At 41.5% G+C, this 25,002-nt stretch overlaps 3 protein-coding genes across 3 annotated transcripts; all 3 read left to right on the forward strand.

The window, feature by feature from the left end:
• Nucleotides 1-23: 23 nt before the first annotated feature.
• Nucleotides 24-2,363, forward strand: si:ch73-248e21.5 (location of vulva defective 1). The gene is made up of 2 exons (XM_062984753.1): nucleotides 24-39; nucleotides 460-2,363. The coding sequence occupies exon 2, from the start codon at nucleotides 468-470 to the stop codon at nucleotides 2,001-2,003; it is 1,536 nt and encodes a 511-aa protein (XP_062840823.1). The 5' UTR covers nucleotides 24-39; nucleotides 460-467; the 3' UTR covers nucleotides 2,004-2,363.
• Nucleotides 2,364-4,475: 2,112 nt separating this feature from the next.
• On the forward strand, nucleotides 4,476-10,241 carry si:ch73-248e21.7 (mucin-2). The gene is made up of 2 exons (XM_062984754.1): nucleotides 4,476-4,698; nucleotides 7,092-10,241. Exon 2 carries the CDS (start codon nucleotides 7,420-7,422, stop codon nucleotides 8,677-8,679), a length of 1,260 nt encoding a protein of 419 aa, XP_062840824.1. The 5' UTR covers nucleotides 4,476-4,698; nucleotides 7,092-7,419; the 3' UTR covers nucleotides 8,680-10,241.
• Nucleotides 10,242-10,945: 704 nt separating this feature from the next.
• On the forward strand, nucleotides 10,946-23,983 carry tspan4b (tetraspanin 4b). Its single transcript, XM_062984765.1, has 8 exons — nucleotides 10,946-11,315; nucleotides 17,306-17,375; nucleotides 18,045-18,236; nucleotides 18,965-19,039; nucleotides 20,558-20,653; nucleotides 20,749-20,862; nucleotides 22,760-22,843; nucleotides 22,966-23,983. Exons 2-8 carry the CDS (start codon nucleotides 17,307-17,309, stop codon nucleotides 23,032-23,034), a joined length of 699 nt encoding a protein of 232 aa, XP_062840835.1. The 5' UTR covers nucleotides 10,946-11,315; nucleotide 17,306; the 3' UTR covers nucleotides 23,035-23,983.
• The last annotated feature ends 1,019 nt before the right edge of the window (nucleotides 23,984-25,002 follow it).

Raw genomic sequence — 25,002 nt, forward strand, 5'->3', positions numbered from 1 at the left:
AAAGAGGAAGAGATGACCAGACGAGAGTCACAGAAAGAGGTATGGTGTGTTTTGTTTTTGTTTATATGAGCAATTGAAAGCTTTTTATTGAGCTGAATTGTTAGACGACGGGTCCGAAAGGTTTGGTTCTACGTATCATTCTTAAAAATAGCGTCAACTGCTGAGGCATGTGGTTTTAGAACGGGTGTGGGTGCGATAGAGGCAGACAGCAAACACAAATAAGTGTGATGTTACAAAATGGCGAGTCTTTAACCACTTATGCTTTACGATTTGTCAGGTCACATGATAAAAAAAACCCTCAGTTTGATCAATTTGAACTGAAAGTTTTTAGCTTTTATAAACCACTTTTCTTTGTGTGTGTGTGTGTGTGTGTGTATCTTAATGAACAAGATCTCAGAGTATAAAGAGAGTCTGAAACTACCAGTTGCTTTCTAAGGTCTCAGTCTTTGTCTCTTACAGATAAGACCATGAAGACGACTGCAGTGTCTCTAACCGTATGGATGGCTCAGGTTCTCATGACCTGTTCCCTCAATTCCACAACAAACACAGATCCCAGCACAACAACAGCACTGCAGATGACCACAGTATGGAAAACAGTACCAACAGCATCACTGTCTACAGACCAGACCCAATCCATTACAATACCATCAGGAACAGAAGTCCCTGGTTTTAAGACCCAAAACGATTTTACAAACACAACAGACAATGGCAGCACAATCAACTCCATTCAGCACATCACAAGTCCCGAGGTGGTGACTGTCTCTTTAAATTCCACAAGTTTGGCAACGAAGAATGACAACCCAGAAACAGGAACTGTCACCAGAGTCACATTGCAAGAGCACACAGTCACCACGGGGCTATCAACAACCGTCCAGGCGGACCATGCCGTCCAAACAACATCCTTTCTGACTTGGACAGAAGGAAGAAGTGAAAAGTCAACAAGCAATACAGAAGCAAGCTCCACCACAGCTTCCACGGTCACATGGAAGGATGAGATCAACGAATCAACAGAATATTATGAGATAACACCAACAACAGACCATTCAATCCAAGTTCAGACTTTGAATCTTGAGTCCACTCAGAACACAGAAGAGCCTTTGGTCTCCACAACTGATGTAAGCATGACTCCAGAAGCTCAAACTGACCAAAAAACCACGGAGGATCACAGCACAGCTCAAACAACCAACACATACAACTCGATAAACACCACCAGAAGTGATGACACAACCAGGACGGAGGCTATAACAGGTGAAGGTATCACCGTAGCTACAAACAGCACCGAAACACAAAGTACAACCACAGCAGAGGCTACAACGGGTGAAGGTATCACCACAGCTACAAACAGCACCGAAACACAAGGTACAACCACAGCAGAGGCTACAACGGGTGAGGATCTCACTGTAACTTCAATAAATCTTAATAATGTTACAAACATCACTGAAACACGAAGTGCTACAAGAACAGAGGCTTCATACACCTGGACCACTCTTTTATCCACCACCAACGCCTCAGAAAACGTCTCCAGAACAGAGACTAAATGGACACTGTGGCCAAACTGCTATGACAATGATAAAGACGTATCAGTTACTTCTGGCCGTTCATCTAAACTGGTCTGTTTTGTCACCCTCTGGAGTCTGGGGATGACCGCTTCCATCTTCCTGGGTCTCACCATATTCCTGTGGGTGCGGCTTTCCGTCATAAAGAAGAGGGCAAGACTGAAGGGACGCCGGGATAAAGGAGAACAGAAGGCGGCTAAGGAGCGAGAGAGCCTGTGGGCTGAGCATTACACATCTGCCGAGGACAGGGTGGAGTTCTGGTACGCCAATGGCACCACCATAGAGGCGAACAAGAAAGGATCCAAAAGGCAAAAGAAGAGGCCGGCAAAGACAAAAGACGAGAGGAAGGAAGAGAAAGAGGAGGACTTGTGGATCCAGCCCAAGGTGACACTGCAGGATATTACAGATTTCTGGCGAGTAAGAAACGTGGATGTGGACGCATCGTGAAGTCACTGGACTCCATTTTACTCCAGTTCTGTCAATGACAGTTTGCCTCCATTTACTGAGTGGCTTGATAAGTACCAGGCTGGGAAGGTCAGGGTTAAAACATGCTTCTGCCCCGACTATATACAAAGCTTGAAGTCCAAGAATGCTGTGCTTGGTAGAGTAGACATGAATGCCATCCAGGCCACCCTGAGAGATGCCATTTTAGACACCCAGCTTGGGCTTGGACTTGCTATTACTGGATGATTGAGCACCTTATTACCTGGTACCACAGGACCTCTTGAACAATATAAAGATTAAAGACTCATAATATCTAATATTGTTGCTCATAAAGAGTATTTTTCTAATGCACAATAAACGAAATATGATTCATAATAATAATAATCTTTATTTATTTCTCATTTCACAGTGTTTTAGGTTAATAAGATTGCGTAATCAGACATAAAAATAGTCTCCAGAGCACATCGTGAAAACACTGCGTCATTCACACCCAGAGGCAGTCCAGTCAAAAGAGCGTTTGTACGGATGGTCACTGATGTTGGTCAAGAAAGCCTTAATTGATGTTCAACTTCATTCCAGAGCAGTTCAGTAGGACTGAGGTCAGAGCTCTGTACAGTAAAAATAAGCCTTCGTGTCTTTATAGAGCTCGCTTTGTGCCCAGGGGTACAGTCATGCTGGAACAGGAAAGGCCCTTCCCTAAACTGTTGCCACAACATTGGAAGCATATTGTTTACTTTATACTGTATAACTGATTTATTATACCTGTTATTACACCTGCTGCGTCTCTGTACATTACGTATACCAGGACACATTAGAACATAACCAAAAATCCTAATCCAGACCTTTCAGCAATGACCTCAAAAGGAAGAACATTTAAATAAATAATAAATTATTAAAATCCCAACACTGCAGTGAGATACACGTCCCTCACGAGTGTCTGAAAATGTTTGATTGTACCTGTATGAGTAGAATTTATAAAGTGTTTTTATTTATCTGACTATCAGCACCAGTAAAATGTTTTAAAATAAATCAGTTTATAAACAGGGAGTGTTTGTGTACAAAGGGAACATTGTGTTAAAAGAGGAAATGGTGGCGTTAGCATGTTTCTCTTTGTACTATTGAACAAAGAGGAAGGTTAATGAACCAGAGGAGTTTATACTCTGACCTGGACATCAGTGGATGGGATCAGCACAGGAGCCATTATTGGGCAGATATTATTTGGATGGATGGTGGACTATGTTCGAAGTGTCTGGGTGGCGCCGAGTTCTAATTAGCCAGCCCACAAGCCAGCTAAGATTCTAACCCGGCTATTGGCTGGCCGGGTGTCCACACGGACAAGATTTGTTTGGAATTTGGATTTGCTGAAGCCCTGGTCAGGATAAAGTAGTTGATGAAAACAGCAGTCACACGATGTTGTAATGGGTATGAGTGTATCGTGGTAGCGTGTCTGGAGTTTGAATAACTGTAGTATGTTATTGTGTGTGTTCGTGGTTCGAATTTTGGGGGGATGGGGGTCTGTTTCTTCTAATTAATACTTGTACTTGTAAAAAGGCTTGTAAAAGGTAAAAAGGTCAAAGGTAAAACAGTTCATGGGTTGTTAGTTAGCTAATATATAAAGTTTACTTCCCACCCCAACTGTCACTGTATAATTTGTTCACAGTTTGTGATTTTTTACTTTATATATTTGATATTTAGCAAGAGAGGCGTTTCCTTTATTCAAAGGGACTTACAACACTGTGGAACTGTGACAGTATCTGTCCAAGCAATTGAGGGTTAATGGCCTTGCTCTGGAAAACTGGTGGTGGTGAGGGCTTGAACCAGCAACCTTTCGATTACTAGTCCAGTACCTTAAATGCTAGGCTACAGCTGCCCTGATTTTTGTTTTTGAGAGTATTAAGAGCAGTAAGTTCTGACCGCTTATCAATTAATAATATGTGATTTTTATTGATAGTCAGGCCTAGCCTTGAAAGTGCAGCCAAAAAAGATTGGACTCCAACAATTCTGTCAATAAGACCACAGTAAAAAAGGTTCAAGGGTAAATATTTTAAAAATATTTTTAGAAAACCTTCAGTGATGGTTTACCAGCAGACCAGAAGGTAACATTTTCCAGTGCTTGAGGGTGACAATAGCATCATGTTCTTTGCATGTTCTTTGCAGAAGTGATGATGTAAGTGCTAATCCCACATCAGCTTTGTAGCATGAGACTCAGCCCCTCAGACTGATGAAGCCGTGAGCTCTTGAGAAGGTGCATTTCTTTTACCATCAAACTCACCATCTTTTCTTGCTTTCACACTTTTGAAGTTTATCAGCCCCACCCAGGCCTGGTCTGTATCCACTGCACATGCGAACGGGTCAAAAACGTTTTTTTCTTCTCTTCTCTAAAACCACACACAAAAAGAATCTCGTGTGTTTCAACACACCCAACGTGCAGCTTCCCACCCAGCTTCCCTTTTTATTTACTAACTTCAGCACAAAGCCGAGCGACAAGTGATCAGTACTCTCAGGTAACACAGTGTAAAGCGCGCTACAGTAAAATCAAGATCGATCAGGCTCAGGCGTAAGAACAACTGACAGAATAAAGAGGTAAAAAAAAGAGGAAGAGCGAGCGAGGAGGATATAGGTCATCTGTACATGTGCGAGACGCTTTCGTGATAGATGCACAGTGGCGGCGGTGAAGAACCGACTCGCGCTAATGCAGGTAAGAATCAGACTTGAGCTCGGACCAAATGTTTGAATTTGTAATGTTGAGGTAGAACTAAAATACCACTCTGCAAGATGTATAATTATAATTACAATGTAAGTGGTCTGTTTTTACTACAGTAAAGTGTAAAGTGTGAACTAGAGAGCATGAGAGAGTCAGTAGGCAAAGAAACAAGCAAGACTCTGCACAAAAAACAACAGCAGTCAGATTGGATGGAATGGAAAACTGAAATCTAAACATTTCATGCACAAAACAATGCAAACAACAAATATCACCTAAATGTTAATGTACTTAAATGTATGGATCAACTATCCACCTTAAAAGTTTTTTTTTTTTTTTTTTTTCTAAAGTAATAAAAAGTTATTCTAATTACAAGCTTAAGATTTACAAGCATCTGGACCAGAAACACCGATCTGTTAACCGTTCCTAACATATTACTTAACACACTGCTGATTTTGAAATCCAAAACACTTTTGCTAGAAGATAAACGGAAGCCAGAATGCTTTACTGGTCGCATGTGTCGTTACCAGTGCTCTATTTGTGGTCAATGTCAAAGACACAGAGTTGAGCATTGCTAATAACATAGTAATAAATACATTTAGGTTAAAATAAACTGAACCACACATTTTCTGTCCAAAGCACAATGTAAATAAATGTACATTTAATAGGAGTCAGAGACGGTTTGCAGAGTCTTTGAAGGCACTTGGTTTGTTGTGGGTTTTTCTCAAAATCTGATCTGCTGCATCAAAAATAAACATACAGCTAAGCAGATTATTCATTTAGTGTAAGAAAAACTGTTAAATGGTTTTTGTTGTTGTAACGTGGCCTTGTACTTACTCAGTAGTAAAAAAAGATTGACCATTGCTGGTTATACAGGGTCCCTAAAGTCTGGACACATAGGAAATATCACTAACTATAACTAACTATATGTTTACTAAAATTCACACACAAATAGTGAAAACACACTGAATATATTATTGATTAATATTCTAATGAATTAAAATGTTTATTGTAATATGCATTAATTTATTGTGTATGCATTTTGCCCATGTGTCCAGACTTCAGGGACACCCTGTGTACTTAAAGCTACTTTGACTGCATTTATTAAAATGTATATGGAACCGTATGTGGATTTTTCTTGCCAAGGACTGGTAAAAAACCCAACCTAGCTCCTTATGGTAAAGGTGAAACAATGTTCTGATGTTTAGATCTAATTACAAAGCTAAACAAGCACGTCTGTTATGAATAAAATACTGTTGGAATATAGGTTGTATTGTCCACATAGCTTGGTAGTTAATGTGCTTTGATTATGTGATTAGTAAGCACCTTAAGTCCAGATTTAAGGTGGAATTGTGGAGCTGAAGGACTTTATTTGCATGGCAGCGTCTAAGCCCATGGTGATTAAAACCTTGCTTAAATGTAGACAGTCACCAGTCATTCCAGTAGTTTAAATCATGGCAGCTCATTTTTCTGGTAGTTCTTTATTTACATTCAAATTCTGTCTTGACATAAAGTAACACGTTTATTTTTCCTATCCACCTAGGCAATGAGACCACTGTTCCACCTCATTGTTTATGGGTGCAGTCAAACTTGCCCTATTATATATAAAGGACCCAAACTATAGTGAATCATTATCATCAGTGAGGAATTATTAGGCCTAAACTTATAAATGTGAAAGTGTTCTGGGCTGAGAAGTTTGTGTTCCAATTATTACTGAGTAATACTTGTACCCTCGCAAAAAAGATAAAAAGTAAAAGAAACAGTTCATGGGTCGTTAGTTAGCTAATATATAAAGTTTACTTCTCACCCAAACTGTCACTGTATAATTTGTTCACAGTTTGTGATTCTTTACATTTACATTTGTTGACACTTTTATCCAAAGTGACTTACAGAACTGTGACAGTATATTGTATAAGCAATTGAGGCTTAAGGGCCTTGCTCAAGGGCCCAACAGTGGAAAACTGGCAGTGGTGAGGGCTTGAACCAGCAACCTTTCAATTACTAGTCCAGTACCTTAACTGCTAGGCTACAACTGCCCTGATTCTTGTTTTTGAGAGTTTTATGGTAGTAAGTCCTGACCCCTTATCAATTAATAATATGTGATTTTTATTGAAAATCAAGCCTAGCCTGGAAAGTCCAGCCAGAAAAGATTGAACTCCAACAATTCTGTCAATAAGACCATAGTAGTTCAAGGGCAAATATTCTAAAAGACTGGACTGAGCTGTACTAATAAAGGTGCATTATTTGTGCTTTTGGTTTACATGGTACATATGTAGTACAAACCTCATTTCTGGAAAAAAAGGGACATTCTGTTCAATGCAATGAAAATAACAAGTGAATTCTTAATTCTTTACATAATAGTGACTTTTATTTTCCATTTCTCACCGCAGCAGCACTGAACGAGGGAAAGAGGAAGAAAGGGGAAGAGAGGCGTCCGCCTTTCCGGCCTACATCTACACAAGCTTAACCTCACCAAACAGTAGAGACACGGAGAAGGAACTAAACAAAACGAGTCTGTTCATGTGAAGCGACGGTTGTTAATAATAAAACAAAACGAATAATCTACATGAAATAACGTGAAAGTTCATACAGAAGCATTCATACAAAAACCTGAGCCATAAACCTGAGCCAGTCGTATCCCCTCACTAAGCAACTCAGCCCACAGTGACTAAAAACAAGATCAATCTTCACTGAAGTGCTGCTGTGGTCAGAAACAGGATGTACGTTTTTGTGTACACGTTGCTTTTCTGGCTGGCTTTTGGACCACAGATCAAACTCCTGCATGCACAGGAAACAGAAACCAGTGCAGAACCCGAGAAAACCACCGGGACGTCAGTAACTCATCCGTCACTCACAGATAGGACAAGTCTGTCTCTGGATAGCGCCAGTGTTTCCGTACCTGAAAATTCAACCTTAATAGATCATCCAACATTGAGTAGCAAACTTGATGACGATCCAGAATCAAATGGGACTCAAAGTCCCACCTCAGGGGGCATTTCTGATCCTGAAATTCCTACGACTAAGAATCCAGAGTCGCCAACGACGGATAATTCAGATATAGAAGGCATTTCTGATCAGGCTATTTATACAACTGAGTATACAACAACGATTAATGCTGATGATAAATATAATAGTTCCACTATAGCAGCAAGCAGCTATCAAACACCAGCGATGCAACCAGATGCCGAAACTACAACCACTGTCCAAGAGTCTCCATCTACACTAGGCTTAATCACAACAGCAAGGCCTGACACCACCAGATCTGAGGACGCAGAGCCGACCACGATGCACCAGGAACCCACCGCAGCTTCCACTGGGCTCACAACTCAGCCTGTACCTGAAGAGGAAGAGACCACCACAGGAAGTGATGCCGGCACTCCATCACCATCTCAGACTCCCGCTTATACGACTTCCATCGCAACAACCTCAGAAGCCATTTCTACATCTCCAAATCACTCGACAACCAACCCCGATGTCATCAGCAGTCCCGGTCTACTCATCATCATTATTGCTGTGATTATTTCTTGCATTTTACTGTTCTGTGTCATCGGCATCGCCTTGAACTGCAAGAGGAAAAGCGGCAGGCAGAACTTCGGACACAAGAATGACCGCACCAAGAAGAAGAAAGGTGCGGAGACTGACGTCTGGGCAGGACCCGTGAAACTGGAAGGCGGGGACAAAGCGGACTGTGACGAACTCGATGAAGGACTTGGACAGGAAGAGGACCAGAACGACGGGACCAAAGTGATGCTCAGTACATTTGTTGCCCCAGAAGAAAATGGAGGGGTTGGACGGCCGGGTTCGAAGGAGGTCCAGAAATGGGAGGAGAAAGAACCTTTGCTTTATATCGACGAAGGCGCGAAAGCAGAGGGGAAGGAAAAGGACAATGACGGAAATGCCAGCGGACCAGAAAAGACAGATGAGAAGAAACCGGTGCAGAATGGAGGAGAAGCGTTCTGTCTCACCTCTGCTGTGTAAAATCTGATTCTCTGATTTTTTTAACTGGGGGGTCTGCAGAGGTTTTTATTCCCCCCTGCAGGAGCTACACTCACTGCTATATTTAAATAGTCCAGATGTGTGTTCAGCTGTATGAGGTGAAGCTCCTGCATGGCTGGTATGAAAACCTCTAGAGTCTCCTGAGCTCTGCAGATAAGATTGAGCATCTTTGTTTCATCCATGTGCCTTACGTCCAAAATTCCAGACTTACAGTTATCTAATTCACCTCAATGGTGTCCCGTGTCTCATTTTGGTAAACAGATGGATAAAAAAGACAAAAACAAAAGCTTTACTGGTGCATCCACACAAAGACCTCACAGACCCTCAACTCCACTGATAACAACAAGCAAGAACCTGCAATGCCGTCAAGTCTCGAAGACTGTGCACCCAGTCATGAACTATATAAAAAACTATTAAACTTCAGAGACCTTGGGGTTCCATCTGGGACAAAAGTTTAAAATCTTGAAGGTTTTGCAGGTCAATTTGTAAATATTTTAAGGAGTGGTGGGTTTTTATCACTGGGTTGCTGAAAGAAATGAAGAATGAATCATAATTAGGAACATTTCTTTCCATTTTTGGTAACCAATACTGTAATAAGACATTTGTTTACATAAAACAAAGCAATTTGGCTTAACAGACTTATACTGAACATTTTATTTCCAGTGTTGTCTTTACCCCCTATTTCCTCCTCAGTTTAGATGTTTCCAGTCATCAAAAGTCTCTCCTATTCACGACGGCTAACACGTGCTTCCTCCAAGACACATGCAGCCACCTAACTATCTTTACCAGCTCCAATCCATGTGATGTCACTGGCCAAATCAGTGCACTTCCTGTTTAGTTTCAGTAACAGCAGCTCACACAGATTTGTGAATGAACATACATACGTTTTTGTACACGATTACTGATAAGTGCTGGATTTAAAATATTCCAAAAACAACCCAAAACACAAAGTGTGACATTTGCATTATTTAGCATAAACAATATGGTTTTAACTTAACTTGTCTGTTAGGTTGCCATTGCAGAACTTCTGCAATGTCATATCTGGCAACCCTGATTATACCAGCATTGAAGGGCTCAGGGAAGTTTTTTTTTAAATATTGTCGTCTAACATGATGATAAGAGAGACTCTCTAGTAGTTCCTATAGTTCTGGAATGGGGTGTCCAGCATGCTCATGGTCGGGTGTCCACGTCCTTTTGGTCATGTGTACAAAAATGTTTGAACAATTGTTCATCCTTGTGTTTTTAAAATATATTTCTACATTATTTATAACTGTAAGGATAAAACATATTGTGTTAGTGCCTGAACTGTCGTTTATTTTTATTACTTTTTTTTACAACGACGGCCTGAATTTTTTTTTAGTGACTGATTTATTACAGAGTAAAGAATTATATGTATAGATTTATTTACTTAATCCAAGTTATACAGCCTGTCTGTCAAGCTTCTAATACCGTCTGAAAAATAGAAAGTCGTGCACTGCAATGTTTCTAATTCATGTTTTTAATTCATGTTACATCCACTCTCTATAAACATAACTTGATTTGTTTGTTTTATTTCTCTTGACCCTAATTATCAGAACAGAAAGTGGATTAACAACCTAAATACAGTGGTACCTTGTAACTCAACGTCCCCTAAACTCAAAATCTTTTAAACTCAACGTCCTTCGTTGAGAAATTTGTACCCTTAAACTTAACATGTTCAGTTTGTTTAAAAAAAAAACAATTTATTTATTTAATTTTAAATTAACAATGAACAGTTGTTTTGTTCAGCGCTCGGCTTGAGCGATGCAGTCAAACGTCATCAAAGTGTAAATATGAGACTAATCTGCATTTGTGTAGAATACCCAGCAGATACACTTTGAAAGCTCCACATGTATCTGTGTTTATTTGGATTTTCCTTTTTTCATGTTGTATGGTCACTATAAATAGTTTGAGTGTCTCAGTGTCATTTGGAGATAAAACATGCAGGATCACTAAGGATCACACGAACGACGCCCCCCTGCTGAGGAACAAAGAATCCGTCATGACTGTTTAGACTGTTTATCCCCGGGATCTAATTAAAGAGACGGGGGACAAAGAGAGGGACAAGAGAGGCTTTCTAAGAGGAGGAGGTTCTTGGCAAAAATGGATTCTGGTATGACAAATGGAAATGGGAGGAGAGAGAAGGGTGAAGGGGGCGAGGGGAGGGCTGGTAACCACATCTGGAACTTATTGGGAACGAGGCAGAGAAAGAAACAGAAAATAAGGAAACGACAGAGGAGCGAAGGGACGGCGATGAGAAGATCAGGATAAAGAGCTGAACCCTGAACCACGTCAACCATGGAAAGATTTATCAGTTAGTTTAGATCGTGAGGAACATTATTTTCTGATTTCTGATTTGGAATCCAAAAGGAACTGAAGGAAGAGCTGAGAAGATATCAGTGTAAGTGAAGAACTGAGTGCTGCTAAGGGCCAAGAGGACCAAAAGGAATTTTTTGCTTTGGGTTTCTGCTACAAAAATCTATCAGGACTCGACCTGGTGCAATCTGAGTCAGGATAAAAGCAAAACACCCAAACACTTCCAGAAGATTTATTAAAGATTTCTCTCAGGCAGCCTGTTGCACTCCTTCAACCGCAGTCAGGTAAATTAAAGTGTCTTTTTTGTGCTACATGTCATTATGGAGATGTAAACAAGATGATGGATCACAGATGCCCGATATCACGACCTGCTTCACTGCTGGACAACAGGATGGGTTCTTGAACAGTCCAAAAATTGATTTTACACCTTTAGAACTTTGTACTGTGTAGATTTGAGATCACCTACCAAACTCTTTTCACTTATTAATTAATTTCTTTTAAGCTTAACCAGGTACAGCTCCATTATTTGTTCCTCGCCTGTCTGGGGGTCCCTTTGTAGAACCTGTCAACAGAATTCTATGTCGAAGCAGGTTGTGCTCCAGATCAGCAGGGTGCTAATTTTAAATCAGTGGTTTTCTCCTCACAGGGTCGTCTGTAAGCCCACGGTGGTTTAAAGTTTGTTTCAGAGTAGACAGTTTAATCTAGCAGCTTCTGAGTTTTTGGTGTTCTGCCATAAATCTGACCATCCAGATAAACTTCCTCTCAGAATAAAGTGAAGGTTAAGGTTTGGCTTTACTTCCTGACCTTGGCAAGTCAGGAAGTGTGCACATGTACGTAAACTAGCCCTATTTATATAAAAACCGAGGTCACTAGTCACGGTCAATCATAAACACTGAAAGTTCAATAAAGGGTTTTGTTTAAGAAACTAAAGAAGATTTAGGATTGATTGCAGCAACATCTTAATACCCTTGAAGAAATACAAATGTACCTGTAAACTTTACTGATGAGTGGTTCTATAAGGAATCATTAAGACATGGTCATGTTTCCTGCTGGTCTCTTAAATATATTATTTTTTTCTGTGCCTACAGATCTACACAAAACCTTTATATATACAGTGTATCACAGAAGTGAGTACACCCCTCACATTTCTGCAGATATTAAAGTATATCTTTTCATGGGACAACACTGACAAAATGACACTTTGACACAATGAAAAGTAGTCTGTGTGCAGCTTATATAACAGTGTAAATTTATTCTTCCCTCAAAATAACTCAATATACAGCCATTAATGTCTAAACCACCGGCAACAAAAGTGAGTACACCCCTAAGAGACTACACCCCTAAATGTCCAAATTGAGCACTGCTTGTCATTTTCCCTCCAAAATGTCATGTGATTTGTTAGTGTTACTAGGTCTCAGGTGTGCATAGGGAGCAGGTGTGTTCAATTTAGTAGTACAGCTCTCACACTCTCTCATACTGGTCACTGAAAGTTCCAACATGGCACCTCATGGCAAAGAACTCTCTGAGGATCTTAAAAGACGAATTGTTGCGCTACATGAAGATGGCCAAGGCTTCAAGAAGATTGCCAACACCCTGAAACTGAGCTGCAGCACAGTGGCCAAGATCATCCAGCGTTTTAAAAGAGCAGGGTCCACTCAGAACAGACCTCGCGTTGGTCGTCCAAAGAAGCTGAGTGCACGTGCTCAGCGTCACATCCAACTGCTGTCTTTGAAAGATAGGCGCAGGAGTGCTGTCAGCATTGCTGCAGAGATTGAAAAGGTGGGGGGTCAGCCTGTCAGTGCTCAGACCATACGCCGCACACTACATCAAATTGGTCTGCATGGCTGTCACCCCAGAAGGAAGCCTCTTCTGAAGTCTCTACACAAGAAAGCCCTCAAACAGTTTGCTGAAGACATGTCAACAAAGGACATGGATTACTGGAACCATGTCCTATGGTCTGATGAGACCAAGATTAATTTGTTTGGTTCAGATGGTCTCAAGCATGTGTGGCGGCAATCAGGTGAGGAGTACAAAGATAAGTGTGTCATGCCTACAGTCAAGCATGGTGGTGGGAATGCCATGGTCTGGGGCTGCATGAGTGCAGCAGGTGTTGGGGAGTTACATTTCATTGAGGGACACATGAACTCCAATATGTACTGTGAAATACTGAAGCAGAGCATGATCCCCTCCCTCCGGAATCTGGGTCGCAGGGCAGTGTTCCAGCATGATAATGACCCCAAACACACCTCTAAGACGACCACTGCTTTATTGAAGAGGCTGAGGGTAAAGGTGATGGACTGGCCAAGCATGTCTCCAGACCTAAACCCAATAGAACATCTTTGGGGCATCCTCAAGCGGAAGGTGGAGGAGCGCAAAGTCTCGAATATCCGCCAGCTCCGTGATGTCATCATGGAGGAGTGGAAAAGCATTCCAGTGGCAACCTGTGAAGCTCTGGTAAACTCCATGCCCAGGAGAGTTAAGGCAGTTCTGGGAAATAATGGTGGCCACACAAAATATTGACACTTCAGCAACTTTCACTAAGGGGTGTACTCACTTTTGTTGCCGGTGGTTTAGACATTAATGGCTGTATATTGAGTTATTTTGAGGGAAGAATAAATTTACACTGTTATATAAGCTGCACACAGACTACTTTTCATTGTGTCAAAGTGTCATTTTGTCAGTGTTGTCCCATGAAAAGATATACTTAAATATCTGCAGAAATGTGAGGGGTGTACTCACTTCTGTGATACACTGTATATATATATATATACAGTATATATATATAAATTTGGATTTTAAATGGGGTTAAAAGGGTTCAAAATACGTTCTGTAAGAATGGTACTACAAAGCAAAGGACAAACAAAATAAGATTTAGGATCGTTTTATTGTAGTAGATGGATTTGTTGATGGATTGTTACAAGTAGAACCCCCCAAATACAATAAACAAACCACAGATGAGCATTTTTTATTGATTGTAACTCAGATAATGGTAATGTTTGTGTACTGAAGGTACTTTCACCAGGAACAACAAAACAACATGTAAATAAAAACCGGTATGACTTGCAATAAACCCCATAAAACCCCATAAAACATGAGCGTATGGATTTAAATTCATTTTCAAAATCCAATAACCTACAGAACCTTCTGTTCCTCTGAAGAACCATAAAGAAAAAGTATAAACCCCTTCTAAATTAACCTCTGTATATTTGGAAAGTCCTTTGAGTTCAAGAACAAACTCTGGTAATATATATATATATATTTTTAAGTATATTTTTTTATGAAAAGGGGGTTCACAAGGACTCAAAAAGATGATTATGAGTTCTGGGCAGAACCCATGTACCCATTACACAATGCAACATAAGCGTACATGTACATGTTCAAGAAATATTGATTATTTGACGAATCCTTAAATGATAGTTCGTTCCTTTGACCTTAAAGAACTCTGTAAAATATATTAAGGCTATTTTCAGTATAGGGATACATAAGGAAGGAAAAACTTTCATGTACTAGCAGTTACAGAAAATGTTAATAGCTCCTGAAGGATCAGTTCTGCAGCAGAAGCTTTTTTTCTTCAATATTAAACTTAAAGAACTGTCCAAAAGGTTTTTCTACTTGGAATGCTTTCGACTGTACTACACACATACTACATACAAAACATTACATAGTTTTCCACAGTAACTTTTGCTGTTTGCAGAGCAAAGCAGGACAACCAACACCGGGTCACCGACCCTTTACAGATATTTAACTGCATCATCGAGCGTGTGATGGTTGGGGGGAGGTGGTGGTTTGATGCGAGGCTCAGGATTAGGTTTCCGTGTGGATTCTAGTACCTCAGGGCACCTCCATGTGGTTCCACTTTTTTCTCATACCAGCAGCGTTACGTGTGATTAAAAAGTCCACTGTGGTTTTATTCTCATGTTTGAGTTGCTTAAAATCTTTAATTCCTAAATTTGCTGTGACTACACAAACGGTTCCAGCAAGCATCCTGACCATGAGCTTCCTTCGTCCTGCTGAACCTCGTGTTAAGTTTCTGGTCTAGATTGAAGTAGATTTGCTTTATTCATTTTATCATTAAGATGAATTCTAAAGTCCAGCAGGTACTTGTTCCAAGTAGAACCCTCAAAGATCATTCAATGAACCCCAGAGGAGCTTTTTTAATTGACTGTACCTTGGATAATGGCAATGTTCCTGTACACTGAGGATACTTTGTTTTGCGGTCACCAGAAACAACAAAACAACATGTAAAAAAACCTGTCTGACTTGCAGTAAACCCCCTAAAACTCCATAAACATGTAATAAACCCTAAATCAAGATTCAGAAGACATTTTCAACCTACAACTGTTTACCGTTCCTCAAGGAACCACTTCTGTCCCTCTGAAGAACCAGAACCAGACAGGAATAGTATAAACACATTCTAATGCCAGTATGTGGATCAACTTCTGAGTCCTTTGGTAAAATAATTTCCTTTTAAAGAAAACATTTAAAGGTCTTGCTTTTCCGAAAGCAAAACATTTATCTCAGTGGTTAAGATACTGGAGTAGTGATCAGAAGGTCGTTGGTTCAAACATCACCACTGCCGACTTGCCATCATTGTGGCTTAAATTGTGTTCAGCCACGCGGTTGTAAGTCGCTTTGGATGAAAGTGTTTGCAGAAAATCATAAATAAGACAGTTGTAGCTTGTTGTAGTGGTTAAGGCACTGGACTAGTAATCAGAAGCCGGTTTAAGCCCCACCACTGCCAGGTTGCCACTGTTGGGCCCTGAGCAAGACCTGTAACTCTCAATTGCTTAGACTGTATACTGTCACAACTGTAAGTCGCTTTGAATAAAAGCATCTGCTAAATGCCACAAATGTAAATGTAATGTTTAAGGTTTCTTTGCACCACACGGTGTCTTACTAATGAGGTTGTAGTGCTTAGCTTCTTAGAACAATTAAAAAGGTCCTGTGGTGTGTTAAAAAGACCTCAGATAGGTGCTACTTGCTTTTTTTTGCTTATTGTTGGGTTCTACAAAGTGTTTTTGTAAAAGGGAACCAGTAAGAAGATCTGTAAATTGAAACTCTGTTAGTCATTTAAAGAACCGTTCAGAAACTTTTTGTTCCATTATTGGGATCAGTAGCGCACACGTTTAGGCTGTAGCAGCGTTTCGGGTCTGTTCGACTTGTGAAGCGAGTGTATCAGCGGCACAGGCTTAGGGTGGTTCCTTCCTGTCAGGAAAACGCACTTCCTGTCAGCAGAGCAGGTCAGTGAATTCCAGTGGAGTCAGGGTGAAAGCTACAACATGTCCAGATACACAAAATATCTTACATATTTAGATCCACAGGACATGCACACACACATTCACACCTACTGTACAAGGGTGAAGGACAAAACATCTCTGCGCCCATAACAAGGTCGATTTTAACCCCCTTTTTTGTTGTCTGGTGTAATATGATTTCAGTTGCTGCCTATTTATTTGTTGATTTTTCTTGTAATTTAATCATTTTCAGTTTCCTATTGTGATCCCTCTGCCACATACACTTCACGTATGCTGGCTGAGGAGAGACGCAGACTAGCAAATGTCTTTCAAAACAAATGAAGTTACAGGTTGCTTATTTTTCACCAGCCAGCGGCTGATTCGTTCACAGAGCTTTAAAACGTGTGGAAGAATACGCTCAGCTCTTAGTATTTCTCCATCGCACAGGTTCCAGGCTCTCTTATAACCAGATAGTAGACAGTAGGAGTCGCTGTTGCAGCAGAAAGGAGGCAACACTCCATCTGGCTTCCCCCTCTAAGACATGGTCCATTTTGTCTGAGCGTCCAGCCAAGCTGGTGTCACATAGTCTCTCTTTTTTACTGTATTTTTAAGGGTGGCACAGTGGCTGGGTGGGTAGCACTGTCGCCTCACAGCAGGAAGGTCCTGGATTAGATACCCAGTTGACAAGTGCAAGTGCTTTCTGTGTGGAGCTCCGGTTTCCTCCCACAGTCCAAAGACGTGCAAGTGAGATTAATTTGAGACACTAAATTGTCCATGACTGTGTTTGATATGAAAAACTTCAACTGATGAATCTTGTGTAAGCAGTAATTACCGTTTATGTCATGAATGTAACCAAAGTGTGTAAAACATGACATTAAAATCCTAATGTATTAATAAATACTGTATTTTCAACACACACACACACATCAGAAACAGACACGAGTGGTACAATTAAATATTTATATATTCTACTAAAGATCTATTAAAGAGGTCCAGCAGGAGTTTTGATGATCAGTGTGTCCGTTTCCTGTTTCTTACAGAATGGCCGTGTCGCGGGGCTGCCTGTGCTGCGTCAAATATCTCATGTTCATGTTCAACCTCATCTTCTGGGTGAGTTCAAAGTCTGATAACCTGCACCTTAAATGTTTAATTATCTTCAATAAAAAGAGTAGCATAGAGTCCTGACCTCACCCGACTGAACACCTTTAGGATAAAATGGAATGTCGGTGAGATCCAGAAGTATGTGGGCATCTGACCTTGAGCTGGTCGGACATCCTGTTCCAAAACCATTAGTGTAGCTGTAATAGGCAACACTTTTCTTGGAAAGATCTGTGTGAGGTTACGTACTAGATCAGACATTCCAGTTCATTCCAAAACTGGTCAGAAGGGTTTACATTTACATTTTCAGCATTTAGCAGACAATTTTATCCAAAGCGACTTACATTATTATTATCCAAAGCGACTTACATAGTCTAAGCAATTGAGAGTTAAGGGCCTTGCTGAAGAGCCCAACAGTGGCAACCTGACAGTGGTGAGGCTTGAACCGGCAGCCTTCTGATTACTGGACCAGTACCTTAACCACTAGGCTATAACTGCCCTGCGTTGGGTTGAGGTCAGGACTCATAACATGGCTTTATGGCTTGTGCTTGGTGCACAGTGTTAGTGCTAGAGCAGGGCCTTCCCTAAACTGTAGCCTCAAAGTGGAATGATATAAATTCTTTAAAATATTAACTAATAATCAACCTAATTTAATCCGCCTTCTCTTGTTCGCCTCAACAGCTGGGCGGGTGTGGCCTGTTCGGTGTAGGTGTGTGGCTTTCCTTCAACCAGTCGGAGTTCTCATCCCTCCCGCTGTCCTTCCCATCACTGTCTGCTGCCAATCTGCTGCTGGTGGCTGGCGGCGTGACGATGGTGACGGGGTTCCTCGGGTGTCTCGGAGCTCTGAAGGAGCAGCGATGTTTGCTGATGACGGTAAGATGTTCTACATACACATACATATTGTACTTAGACTTGGACTGAACTCAATACAAAGTACATGGAACAGTGGTCCCTTGCCAAGGATGGAAAGAAAACCCAAACTGTCATCACAGGTTGATGGGAACTTGGGCTATGATAAATAAATGCCATCCAGGAACAAGAAAAAACAGGTCTGCTATGAATTAGAATCTTCTGGAACATGAGTGACACTGTTCACAGTCAAGCAAGCTTCACACTGACATGAGAGTAGAGGCTGATGCAACCTAAAGCTCAAATTAAGTTAGTTGTTAACCACATGGACAAATAGCAGAAGCTGGTGGTTCTCTCATGCTAACAGCTTTTAAGCTCACATTTATGAGAAGCTTGCTTGACTGTGGACAGTGCCGCCCATGTTCTGTCTGTGTACATAAAGATAAGTGTGTTCTAAGATAAATAAGATAAGAAAATAAGATAAATCAGTTCTGGGTAATAAAAGAATGAATAAACACAATCAGTTTTGGAGATATGATAATAATAGAAGGTTTTTGATTATGGAATCAAATGTTCAGACCTGATCATTCAGTGTCAGCTTACTGAATAAGGTACTGGACCAGGTTGGGCCCCTAAACAAGGCCCTGAACTCTCTCAAATTGTATTCAGTCATAACTGTAAATGGCTTTGAATAAAAGTGCTGAAGTTCTACAGATCTGTGCTCACCAGGCTGATGTTGGTTTTCTTTACAGTTCTTTGTGATCCTCCTGCTTCTGTTCCTGACTGAAGTGACTCTGATTCTCATTCTGGGAATCTTCCACAAAGAGGTGAGAACCTACAACATACAGCACATAGAGAAAAATGACAACGACGCTTCTGAGCATCTAAACAAACACCAGCAGTGTTGAGGCTGTGTGTGCTTGTACAGTCAGGAAGCACAGATGAAATCATGAATGGTAGGAAGGATGGGAATCGATTTTTCCTGTCAGAGTGATGCTTCAAAATCCCGATCTGGTTCCAGCTTATTTATAACTAGGGCCCTACTAAATTCATGGAAATATTTGCTTAATTTCATGGACCTTGCTTTTCAAAAATCACAGATTTCACGGGTTTTTTTCATGAAAAGAGCCACACTTCACTGCAGTCATTAAAGCACACTCATAAATGAAATGATAGGATAAATGGAAGCTATAATACACAGCACAGCTACATTAATAGTTGAATGTAAACCTAGAACATCCAGCGACGGTCTCAAATACGGAAATACTTCGACATCTTGGACGTTTTGACTAAGCGATTGCTGACTGAATTGCTGTAGGATTGCTAGGACGCCTCTTCGTGCAAGTGAACCAGTAAACGTGAGGCACTTGAACGCTACATGAATAAAAAAATGTTAAATCGCATTAACACAAACCTTAAAGTTTGAATTCCACAGCAAATTCCATATTGCACTGGAATAGGGTCGTTTTGTGGTCCGTGGCGCGATTTTCACGCCCTTGAATTAGGTAGGGCCTTATTCATAAAGCATAAAGTGTGTTAGTTGTCTCCTTGTTAAGCTGCACGTTGGTGTAACACAACCACAAGAATTAGACCGGACAGGGCCAGTGAAGAAAAGGACCGTCCACGTTGTCACCAGTACGGAGATTTTAATGTCATGCTCATGTTTTCTTCCCTTCATGGTTACTACATGGCTGTGTAATACCTCACTTGCACGTTTTTGGACTGTGGGAGGAAACCGGAGCACCCGGAGGAAACCCACACAGACACGACGAGAAAATGCAAACTCCACACAAAAAGGACCCGGACCGCCCCACCTGAGGATAAAACCCAGGACCTTCTTGCTGTGAGGCGACAGTGCTACCCACTTAGCGCTACCCACCGCGTAATCGGGAGTGTGGGTGCTAGACCCACATTGTGCCGCACAAACTATAACATTAAAGACCTCATATGGTTGTGCACAGATTTATGTAGCACCACTAAAAGGATCAGTGGTGTCCTCAGTCCTCACTATTGACATGTAATAAGTACATTCACAAATCACTGCTTCCAGTTTTATTTACATGTTATACCGTCCCAACATTTCTGGAACTGAGGTTTGTGAGCAGAGCTGGTTTAACTGCAGTCATTAATCAATGCATGGAACAGTGGGCTCTTGTGCATGGTGGAGAGAAATTCCAAACTGTCTTGTTATAAGATATTTGCCCATAAGGTGAGATGTAATCCAACAGGTCTGTCATTAAGCTGTTGGAACACTGTCCACATAGGAATTGCCAAGCAAGAAATCTACAGAGATCTATGATATTCATGATGTTCCTAAACAAGTAGCCCCATGTTCTCGTATTTAGCTGGACCAGAAGGCGAAGGACGACCTGATCAAGGGAATGAAGGACTACAGCACTAACGAGGGTTTGCAGAGATCCTGGGACAACATGCAGAGAATCGTAAGAGCTTTTAACTTTCCACTCAACAATTAATTATTAATTAACTTTATAACATTTAATTTTGTAACGTAAGAACAACTCGCTGTTTCTTGCAGTTTAAATGCTGTGGTGTGAGCAACCACACCGACTGGCACAACACCACGAGTACGGGTCAGCTCCCCCAGTCCTGCTGCAGGGATCATACTGACCCATGCCACCGGTGGGAAGAGGTCAGAGAGGTTATTAACGAGGGGTCAGAAGGGGGTCAAATCCACCCGACGGCTATAATGTAAACCATGTGGATGGTTTTACTCGTTGGCAAGTTGTGCATGAGGCAAATAGAGGGAACTAGACATATCTATCAAGTCTACATCAAATCATATGTACAGTGTATCACAAAAGTGAGTACACCCCTCACATTTCTGCAAATATTTCATTATATCTTTTCATGGGACAACACTATAGACATGAAACTTGGATATAACTTAGAGTAGTCAGTGTACAGCTTGTATAGCAGTGTAGATTTACTGTCTTCTGAAAATAACTCAACACACAGCCATTAATGTCTAAATAGCTGGCAACATAAGTGAGTACACCCCACAGTGAACATGTCCAAATTGTGCCCAAATGTGTCGTTGTCCCTCCCTGGTGTCATGTGTCAAGGTCCCAGGTGTAAATGGGGAGCAGGGCTGTTAAATTTGGTGTTTTGGGTACAATTCTCTCATACTGGCCACTGGATATTCAACATGGCACCTCATGGCAAAGAACTCTCTGAGGATGTGAGAAATAGAATTGTTGCTCTCCACAAAGATGGCCTAGGCTATAAGAAGATTGCTAACACCCTGAAACTGAGCTACAGCATGGTGGCCAAGGTCATACAGCGGTTTTCCAGGACCGGTTCCACTCGGAACAGGCTTTGCCAGGATCGACCAAAGAAGTCGAGTCCACGTGTTCGGCGTCATATCCAGAGGTTGGCTTTAAAAAATAGACACATGAGTGCTGCCAGCATTGCTGCAGAGGTTGAAGACGTGGGAGGTCAGCCTGTCAGTGCTCAGACCATACGCCGCACACTGCATCAACTCGGTCTGCATGGTCGTCATCCCAGAAAGAAAGCTGACGCACAAGAAAGCCCGCAAACAGTTTGCTGAAGACAAGCAGTCCAAGAACATGGATTACTGGAATGCCCTGTGGTCTGACGAGACCAAGATAAACTTGTTTGGCTCAGATGGTGTCCAGCATGTGTGGTGGCGCCCTGGTGAGAAGTACCAAGACAACTGTATCTTGCCTACAGTCAAGCATGGTGGTGGTAGCATCATGGTCTTGGGCTGCATGAGTGTTGCTGGCACTGGGGAGCTGCAGTTCATTGAGGGAAACATGAATTCCAACATGTACTGTGACATTCTGAAACAGAGCATGATCCCCTCCCTTCGAAAACTGGGCCTCATGGCAGTTTTCCAACAGGATAACGACCCCAAACACAACCTCCAAGATGACAACTGCCTTGCTGAGGAAGCTGAAGGTAAAGGTGATGGACTAAACCCAATTGAGCACCTGTGGCGCATCCTCAAGTGGAAGGTGGAGGAGTTCAAGGTGTCTAACATCCACCAGCTCTGTGATGTCATCATGGAGGAGTGGAAGAGGATTCCAGTAGCAACCTGTGCAGCTCTGGTGAATTCCATGCCCAGGAGGGTTAAGGCAGTGCTGGATAATAATGGTGGTCACACAAAATATTGACACTTTGGGCACAATTTGGACATGTTCACTGTGGGGTGTACTCACTTATGTTGCCAGCCATTTAGACATTAATGGCTGTGTGTTGAGTTATTTTCAGAAGACAGTAAATCTACACTGCTATACAAGTTGTACACTGACTACTCTAACTTATATCCAAGTTTCATGTCTATAGTGTTGTCCCATGAAAAGATATAATAAAATATTTGCAGAAATGTGAGGGGTGTACTCACTTTTGTGATACACTGTATATCAAGTGTGATCATGTGATCCTTTTTCCCTGCACCTAAAACTTGACTAATAACTTGATGTCAGGTCATTTTTTGCTAACATTAATTTGAGTGACATTTTGACTTTTTTCTCATCTGAAAATTCTCTTTCCTGTCACCTTTCTAGCCGTGCTATGAGAAGGCCAAAGCTCTGCTCCTGAGCAACATCACCTCAGTACTGGGATTTGGCGTCTGCCTCGGTATCGTCCAGGTAATCACAACACACAATCCCTTACACAAAGCCTCCGCAGAGGAGTTGAGACGGTTACTCTGTCATTCCTTATTTTCCGTGGTCGTATAAACAAACACCCCCTCCACCCGTCTCTCCCTCAGATCTTAGCCCTGGTGTTCTCCATGCTGATGTACTGCCAGATCCTGCGGGCGGAGAAGTACCTGGACTGACCCCCACTCGCGGTGGAGTTTACCGCAGAAGGGACGCGCAGAACAAACAGGAAACAGAGGAATTTTTCTCTTTATTTTCGGACGTACTGGATCCTAAAATCAACACGACGATTCAAGGCCGGACTTTCCGTCGTTCCATCTGCTGCACGTTTTTATAGAATCATTACGATTGAAGTTACGCCCTGCACATGCGGGAGGATAGACTGAGGTAGAAGCTGTAGGTCAGTAGAGGTCAGTGTAGGGTCGGAGATTAAATATTATACTGCACATACAAGTAGAGTTTATTATAAGATGCATTTCAGCTCAGACAGAACAGTCCGGCTGGCTATTTTATTTTTAATATTAGAAAGGTCTGTTTATGCCAGAGCATTAAAAATGACATTGATGAAGGATTCCTTTCGGCTTTTCCTGTGAAGATAATTTGTCTGCATATTTGATTTGGCACAGTTTTTATGCTGGATGCCCTTCCTAATGCAACCCCCCCTATTTATCTGGGTTTTGTTCCTGCATTAAAGGTGCACTAACACCATCCACCTTCTGTATTTGAGACCAGCCCAGGATTTAAACCCCTGGAACTCTACTGGCGCTACTGGTGGCTGTTACTATTACACCATACAAGCTCTCTTTAAAAAGTACATTATTACTAGGTGTTACAATCTGGCTTAATTTCCTCAGACATGACCAACTGCGCCTGCAGGGTGCCCAACCAGGCCAAGGCCATTTTTACAAAGCTATAGGTTTAGGAGGCCTTTTGATATTAAAAAATGAACCTGACTGTTCCATTTTGTTTGTTTAAAGCTTTTTGTTTAGTTGTCTGCTGTTTTGTCGTAGCACAATGTCGCATCGATCTGTTTTGTATGATCTTGTGTTATTGTTAAATCTGTTACTGCTTGAATTCTCATGCACTTCTACAGAGGATCTGATTCTGCAATAAATTTTCTATTCATTCGTTTTGTCATATTCAGTTATGGCTTCATCCCGACCAGGGTCACCGGGGGAACTACACACTCACAAATGTACTTAGTCACACCTAGGGGCGATTTAGAGCGGGTAATCTATTTTGAGTGGTGGGAGGAAACCGAATTATGAGACCTCAGGACCCTGGAGCTGTTACAAGCTCATATCTATTAAAATAAGGAGAGACTAAATGCTTGTTAGAATATTGTTAAGATTATTTTGTCAAATGCACATGTTTACAGTTAGTACTATTTTGGCCAAATCCCACTCTGCTTACTACAGTCTACACCAGGGTTTTACCCACATTTTGTCCATGATTTAGGCATCTCACGATATCTGGTCTCACTGTGATTTACAAGCTGTAACATAAACCCTCCACAAGCGGGTGTTCACATACAAGTTTATTTAAATATTATTATTTCCCTCTGCTTGTGACGTCTACACCAGTGGTTTTCAACCAGGGGCCATGGACCACTAGGGGGTCTCAGTGAGCCCAGAGGGGGGTCCTGTTGCATTTTATTGAGGGACATGAAATTTAATAGGCTATTGGCACATAGGCGCACTCTTGTGATGCCATAATAATCTATTTTATACCACCTACAGCCTACGGTGGGTCTTTGAGGCTGGGCAAATACTGGATTCACTCACCTTAAAAGAGCAAAGGTCAACAGACGGGAACTACGAGTGATTCTAATGCAGTTGTTGATGCAGATCTACGGTGTAATAATATCACAACCGGTGTTAAGGGGTCTAAGATGGAAAAAGGTTGAGAAACACTGGACACCATCACACCACCTCTGTTATGTTTGACTGTTATAATGCTCACACTGCTATTATATTCTTTACTTCTCTTTGTGAGACATAATAGCTCTTTTCCTACTTCACATCATGGGTCATCATGGGTCTGTCCAATATTATCCCAAAAGGGTTTGGTTTTTTGGGGAATGAGCAGCATGTTCACAGAGGTTTTGCAGTAACAGAGCAAGTCAGAAAGTTGCTGAATAAAGAGCA

The sequence above is a fragment of the Trichomycterus rosablanca genome, chromosome 22 (assembly GCF_030014385.1).
Source record: "Trichomycterus rosablanca isolate fTriRos1 chromosome 22, fTriRos1.hap1, whole genome shotgun sequence".
Lineage (NCBI taxonomy): Eukaryota > Metazoa > Chordata > Actinopteri > Siluriformes > Trichomycteridae > Trichomycterus > Trichomycterus rosablanca.

Bases quoted from the DNA above. Each gene is read 5' to 3' on its own strand.
- si:ch73-248e21.5 (XM_062984753.1), top strand. From the start codon at position 468: ATGAAGACGACTGCAGTGTCTCTAACCGTATGGATGGCTCAGGTTCTC.
- tspan4b (XM_062984765.1), top strand. From the start codon at position 17,307: ATGGCCGTGTCGCGGGGCTGCCTGTGCTGCGTCAAATATCTCATGTTC. The intron at 17,376-18,044 runs GTGAGTTCAAAG...TCGCCTCAACAG, and splicing joins TGTTCAACCTCATCTTCTGG to CTGGGCGGGTGTGGCCTGTT. The intron at 19,040-20,557 runs GTGAGAACCTAC...TCTCGTATTTAG, and splicing joins TGGGAATCTTCCACAAAGAG to CTGGACCAGAAGGCGAAGGA.
- si:ch73-248e21.7 (XM_062984754.1), top strand. From the start codon at position 7,420: ATGTACGTTTTTGTGTACACGTTGCTTTTCTGGCTGGCTTTTGGACCA.